The following is a 7,215-nucleotide window of genomic DNA, read 5'->3' as shown; positions in this document are numbered from 1 at the left end:
TTTTAACTCTTCAAGTGCCTCATAGAACTTAGCGACAGAGTCCTATACCAAAATTCAATCGTCTGGGCCAACCTATGTCACTAGCTGCACATCTTCATGATAGGTACATACTACTCTCTCTCTCTCTCTCTCTCTCTCTCTCTCTCCCCACAGTGTGGCTGGTTGTCCGCCTGGTTCCACATCTATAGCACCCGGATTGGCTCAATTTTTTGCCTGAAAAGGGGACTGAACCAAACCATGCACACCCTCCTTCCCACTGGTCACCCTTCTTTGCTTGTTTTTTCCTTTGAACCTAGACTTCACCCAAAGAAAAAAAGAAAAGTTATACGAGATTATCGCTAATTTTGCAGCGTGTGACGTGGATTACCAATGAATTCACTACCAAGCAACCACAGACTAAACTTACGAAGAAACGCCTTATCCACCGTCTCTCGAACAAATTCAACGACACATTCGTCAAGTTCCCGCTCAATTGCAGCGCCATACGAATCGAATTCAAAATCCATCTCAAGTATCATATTGCGGATGTGTCAGGCGTTACCTGATCTATAGCAATCCGCACGAAGCCCGGAACATCAGCAGAGAGATCCTTCACCCGAAGCTACGTCATCTTCCATTGCTTCGGTCAGCAGTTGTAGTCTGTCGCCTCAAATCGCTGGTCTCCATGGCCATCGGTTCGCTAGGGACTCCGTTTCAGGAAAACGGACTTCTTCTGTCCGCTGGTGTCTAGTGGAAGATGAGCAGTCGTGATGCGGAAAGTAGCGTCGGTGGAGTTCGAACTTTGCCTATGGCGGGGAAAAGAGGATTTGACAAAAAGAACAGATATATAATTTAGGTATAATATACAGAGAAAAACTAAAAGCAAAAGGAAAAATAGATTAAAGAGAAAAAAGAATGACAGAATTTTATTTAGGATATGCAGTTAACAGGGCGTTAAAAGGTTTTCCTGAGAAAAGAAAACGAAAAGAACAAGGAGAAAGAAGGCATTGTAATCAAGATCAGCCAAGCTCACACACCTACGAATTGCTTCCTCAGCTAGGTTCTCGATCATTCAAACAACAAAGGCAGCGACCAAATACAGCCATACTCATCTCTGCCAATCGAATTAGACGTTCACATGGTCTGGGTTCGCATGCCTCGTGGGAGAAAAGCTCATGATTTCTCTTTATTACTATTTGACTTTGTTCCTCAGCGCTCATTTGACAATCTTGCAAGTCCTCTTGTAGATCTGTTTCGATTGAACTACCTTCATGCATAACTGAACTCTCGGCTTCTGGATTTGTTGATTCAAGAACAACCTTGTAGAGGAAAGGTAGATCAATTAGCGAATTGTCTCGAATCTCAACCTTTAAATTGTCCTCTAATTGCTTGCATATGATTCAGAATCCCCATCTTTTCACACCCTGTACTCTAAGGCCAAGTTGTACATAACTCCCATCGAATTGAAGAAAATCAATTATTTCCCACAGCTTACTTGGTATAATATACTCAAGCTAAATATGATCCGAGTCCACCGAATACAGTCGTCTAGGGTAGCCTAGGCTTATGCCGTTAACATGTGAATCCATACAATATAAGGCTGTCTCTTTTTGTTTGTCATTATTGACAACTAGACAAAGAGTCAATCCAAGAAATTTGTCATACAAGTCCTTTGAAACCATGAAAGATATGGAATCCTCTTCAACAGGGATGATCCACTTTGGTATCTCTTGTCCAGGGATACAAATATTGGAATCATCATCATACTGTTATAGGGAGAGATAGTTAGAAAGTATCCAAATTTGTTATTAGTGCCCAAATAGAAGAATTTAATTAAAACTTAGTAAGTAATCCTAGTGAATTTCACTTCGGACTAGAGTCCTATAAATGAGTGGAGATCCGTTAATATTTGCCTTGCATTGATAAAAGTCTCATGAGATAGAAATCATTTCCATAAAAGAAAGTTAGCCACCTTCATTACAGGTATATTCATGGGAAAAACAATTTATATTTGTTTGCTTTCCTTAAGCGTCGACTCTTGCATTCTGCAATAAGCAGACACTGGATCCAACATATACTCCACATTGATATGAGAGAGAGAGAGAGAGAGAGAGTCTAACCTGTCTGCTTGCCGAAATCTTAGCCATGGTCAACCGTCTAGGGACAAAATCATGAATTGAAGTTAAATCCTCATTTGTTTGCACGGATTCACAATTATCTGCCCAAAGACTAATAAGAGATGGTGAAAGTTCAGGAATCTCTTGTAATTGATGGCAATTTGAAACTCTCAATATGGACAAATGATCACGTTTATTGATGGATGTAGGAAGATTAGTAATACTGTTCCCCGATAGATATAACTTACTCAAGTGGGGAAAACAAGAAAGATTCTCAAAAACTCGACTTCAGACAGATTACATTCCGAAAGGCTTAACAAGCGTAAATTTGAAAGTCCGATCTTCATGCACGGATCAGCGGAATCCTCGTACTTCGGAAACTCAATTAAGTTTGTGCAATTGCGAAGTTCCAAGTTCTCAATGTTTTGTAACTTGTAGATGATCGAAGGAAGACTTATCAGGTTCTTGCAAAAATCTAAACACATTCTCTCCAAAGAGACAAGATTTTCTATTGATGCAGGAAGTTCTTTAATAGCGGTCCCTAGTAAATTAAGCTCTTTGAGGCCTTCAAGCTTATATGGAATATCAGGGAACCTTTCAAATTTTGTGCAATTACCAAGATCAAGGTCTTTGAGGTTTTTTGACTTGAGCACATTTGGAAAAAAACTAAGTTCAGAGCACCCATATAAATTCAACACTTGTAACTTATCATGATATGCAATCGACTCGTGGGCTTCTACCAAGTTTTTGCAACCATGGAGATCCAATTCTTGGAGATTTGGAGTACATGAGAGGTCAGGCATAAGAGCCAACGACTCACATTTACTGAAATTAACATAGGTCAAATTTTGGAAGTCCTGCAAAAATAACAAAATCAACTTTCATTTACATTCAGAAAGGGATCTAAAATTTCTTACTTTACAAATATTATACCATGGATGAATACGTAAAATTTAAATTCTGCGAATGCCAATTTTGCTGCACGTCAATATTTCTAACAGCAAACAAAAAAAAATAATAAAAAAATAATAAAAAAATAAAAAATAAATAAAATTCTAACAGCAAGTAGCTAGGGTCATTTTGAAAAGAAAAACAAGAAGTGGTTTCCAAAACAGAAGAACGCTGCTTCCTTTTGTGTACTACTACTTATTATACGCATAGACATATATGAATGAAGTGAATAATGTGAAGGTCTATGTAGGTAAATGCTCACCTTAAGTTGTTTTGGCACTATTGTCATGTTGCCTTCATGCAGATTAAGTCTCACTAATTTCTTAGGACCAGAGAAAAATTTTGGAATCGAGAGAGCACTAGGCCATTCAAACCATCTTAGCCAATTTGGAAGACAAATGGGACCCTGGAAAGTAAGATTGTGCATGATGAGCAATCTCAACCTTCTCATTTTTGTAAAAGCATTAGCATTGATACATATCTCTTTCATCCCAGCTGGCTCCAACACTATGGCTTTTATGACACAATCTCCCTGTTTATACAAGACTTATCTAGGTTATGCATGTTCAGTAATTAGAGTCAAAGATTAGGAGCAGAAGATTGAATCATATTTGCAAGTCTTACCATGTTGCTTGACAAAACATCAAGAACATCATAATACCACCATAGTCTATTGCGTCTTCCGGGGTCATTGTTTTCTTGGTTCACAATATCCATACCCATCAATTGAATCAAGTCATGCATATGTACGTTTCCAAACTCGATTCTTATCAAGGACTTCTCAATGAGAATTTGTAATCCTATTATGGCCTTGAGATTGCAACTGTTGAGAACTTTCTTTATGTAATGTGGAGAAAAATCTCTTTCTCATTTGCCTCTAGTCCTTCATAACTTATTTTGAGCATAGCATTGATGTATTTGTTAGGAGCTGTAGAAATTTTATCCAGTGTACTTTCCCATTCACTTTCTCTTCTACTGCATAAGAAGGAGCCTAGCACCTCAAGTGCTAAAGGAAGGCCTTTAGCATGATTCAAAACACTATCCACTAGATTTGTCTTGATTTTCGATTTTTGGTGTGTTGAAAAAGCATGCTTACTAAGCAGCTCATTAGCTTCACTGTAATTCAATGCTCTAACTTCATACACATGATCCTGATCTATCCCAAGATAAGTTAGCAAATGAATATCTGTTGTAGTAACAATGACCCTACTCCCATTACCAAACCACTTGCCTTCTCCTGCTAAAGCATGTAACTGGTGCAAGTCATCCACATCATCAAGAATGAGGAGAACTCTCTTGCGCCGAAGTCTATGTTGTATTAGATTAATACCTCCATCCACATTGGACACTTTCAATATTTGTTGCGGTAGTAATATATCATTTAGTAATGACTCTTGCAAAGTGACTAAACCCCTGCAAGCTTTTGAAGTTTCTCGAACATGTTCCAAAAAACAGGAACCTTCAAATTATCTAAAAATATAATTATAAATGGCTTTAGCTAAAGTTGTTTTTCCTATGCCTCCTTGTCCCCATTATCCCACCATTAGAAAATCACCTTGAGACTCAAGGTTTAACATCGATTTCAACTTAATTACTCGAGACTCTATCCCAACTAGATGCTCAGCAACATGCAAAGGAATTCGGTCTAAGTCAGTGGAGATTTTCTTCACAATATTTTGTATATGCTCCGACTCGTCTCTGATAAAAGCAAAAAATGAAGTTGTACCGTCATTTTTTTAGCAATTTGAATAAGCAATTAATGGGCAATTATCAGCCAATAATGACAAAGCAGTGCGTCATACTTCAGATAATCACTACCAAAACAAAATGTATTTCGTTCGAGTCGAATTAGAACTCTAAAAGCTCAACACCAATTGAAACATGTATTATCTGCTTAACTGATTCATGTCCTTTAGATTTTGACAGGATGATCCACTTATTTTTCTTTTTGACTGTCGAATGTGATTTGTTTCTAGTCAAAAAGAGCCAATTAGGACTTTGAACGGTGATTAAGTTTTTGATTCCACAACTATTAAATTCTCTGAAGCATGATGTCATTGCTTCATGTGATCTATACACACTGATTATCCTATATCAAGCGTTGTGAACTTTCTTATTCCTTCCAAAAAAAGGAGTAAGTGCAATAACACCGCTTAACATTTTGTCCATTTGTCAATCAGGTTTTGACATTTTATTTTGATCAAATGAGAGTAAATTTGCCGGCCGACGAAGTGCTAGTGTCAATTTTTCATTCTAGAAAAGCCACGTGTCTGCTCTATGGATAGCTGCCTGTGATTTTTCCGAACTTAAAATGCCACATGTGACAAGTTCAGGGTCTATCAAACTAATCGACCAAAATGAAACGTGAAGACCTCAAATAGTCCACGGATAAATTGTTTAGAACTTTTATTACATTTAATGGAGGGCGACTACACTTAGAGGAGTGCAACGAGGATCCAAAAGGAAGAGCTACAAGCCTTACCGGAATGAAACAGGGCTTAGCAAAAGCTAAAGGCAGAATTCTATTGTTCGATCTCCGAAAACAGGTTTCTTTTCGTGCTAATAAATTTTAATAGATATTGGTAAATGTCAAAAAACTGTTAGTGAAAAAAAAAATTACTGATCTAATTTTTTTTCGCATAACTTGTTAGTAACTTACCAATAGTTATTGAAATTGCCAACTTCTTCTCATAATTTGTTCATCACCGTTTTTGGCACTGACCAAATTTGATTTGTATAACTTAAGGCCTCAAATTTACTAACTTTTATTTGCAATTGCTAACACAAATTATTGTGACTCACATACTAAATAATTACTTAGTAGTTTTAGATCACCAACTCTCACTTAAACTACTTATCAAAGTTTACTTGATCACTGACCAAAAAAAAAAGTTTACTTGATCTATTAATTTGCCAACTTTTTATTGAGTTACCGGCCCTTATTTGATTACTTACTAACTCATTTTTAAAATTGTCAACATTAATTAGAGTGACATACCAATTTTTCTTCAATTAAGTTACCAACTAATTATAAATGAACAATTCTTGTTTGAGTTACTTGTCAATATTTCTTATCTTTTGCCAAATTTTATTTTTCTTAACTTCACTTAGGTTCACCAATATTTCTATGAAATAACTAACTTAAACTTAAGCGACTTAAGAATTTTCAGGAATCATAAGACGAAACATCTATTCATATACTTACAATCATGTGTGCATCAATTTATTTATTTATCTATTTATTTTTTAAAAGTAATCTTTATACTTACTTGTAAAGATTACTTTTCTTACACAAAATATGAACTCCACTCTACTTACCCATCGTTCAAATGCCACCCGGACAAGTTACCAGCGTCAAAAAGAGCTTTCCTCCATCTCTTCACTTTCTCCAAATCCTTCCTGAGGTTGAACTCGTGCTTAGCCAAAGCTCTTTGATAACTCTTTCTGCTCCCTCTCACTTCTTTGGGGTCAACTTTATAAAACATTGGTAGTACAGTGAGGTTCTTTTGCTCCTTGCACTCCATAATCTTCACCAACTCTTTCAAGCACCACCTTGAGGAAGCGTAGTTCTTAGAGTAAACAACAATTGCGATGCATGATTCTTCGATGGCCTTCATAAGCATCGATATTTGTTCTCCCTTTTGCAGTTTCTCACTATCCAGGAAAGTGTATATCCCAATCCGGTGTAAAGCTTGGTAGAGATGGCAGACAAAAATTGTTACGTAGGTCTGTGCCTCTAAAATTCAAGAAGACATTGTAAATCTTTTTGGGATTTGATGAAGAAGCCATTGGATGAAGGAGTTTAATGATCAGCAATGACTATTAACTTAAGATTTGATACTGTGTTTTCAGGTAGTTGGTTCATCACTTGATCTTTTGGTTGATTTATTCTTATACTAGAGGATAGGGATGCGTGATTTTTTTTTTTAATATGTTGGAAAATGAATGGTGCTCAAGGATAGATTAAGACATCTGAGAGTGTGAACACATGGACTTACTTTCACCTAAGATGGCCCCATCGATGGATTGTCCGATTGACACAAGCTTCATTGGGGATAACAAAAGTAGTGACTATTATAGATTACTACTAGTCCAGAGGACTCAAGTATTGCACAAACCGACGAAACGGCTCTGGAGAGAGGGGGGGTGGTGTTTGATCCTAGTGATC

General features: G+C 36.9%; 2 protein-coding genes across 2 annotated transcripts; both read right to left on the bottom strand.

Moving 5' to 3' along the window:
• Window positions 1-1,031: 1,031 nt before the first annotated feature.
• Window positions 1,032-3,770, bottom strand: LOC139884754 (uncharacterized). The gene is made up of 6 exons (XM_071868741.1): window positions 3,672-3,770; window positions 3,310-3,579; window positions 2,379-2,953; window positions 2,100-2,319; window positions 1,515-1,745; window positions 1,032-1,367 (listed from the first exon to the last, which is right to left on the bottom strand). The coding sequence occupies exons 1-6, from the start codon at window positions 3,768-3,770 to the stop codon at window positions 1,032-1,034; spliced, it is 1,731 nt and encodes a 576-aa protein (XP_071724842.1).
• Window positions 3,771-3,886: 116 nt separating this feature from the next.
• LOC139884753 (TMV resistance protein N-like) lies at window positions 3,887-6,670 on the bottom strand. Its single transcript, XM_071868740.1, has 3 exons — window positions 6,366-6,670; window positions 4,603-4,745; window positions 3,887-4,506 (listed from the first exon to the last, which is right to left on the bottom strand). The coding sequence occupies exons 1-3, from the start codon at window positions 6,668-6,670 to the stop codon at window positions 3,887-3,889; spliced, it is 1,068 nt and encodes a 355-aa protein (XP_071724841.1).
• Between the last annotated feature and the right edge of the window lie 545 nt (window positions 6,671-7,215).

Source organism: Rutidosis leptorrhynchoides, unplaced genomic scaffold (genome assembly GCF_046630445.1).
Source record: "Rutidosis leptorrhynchoides isolate AG116_Rl617_1_P2 unplaced genomic scaffold, CSIRO_AGI_Rlap_v1 contig599, whole genome shotgun sequence".
NCBI classification, from domain to species: Eukaryota; Viridiplantae; Streptophyta; class Magnoliopsida; order Asterales; family Asteraceae; genus Rutidosis; species Rutidosis leptorrhynchoides.
The sequence above is the reverse complement of the archived record's forward strand: the minus strand, read 5'-3'. Positions and strand labels throughout refer to the sequence as shown.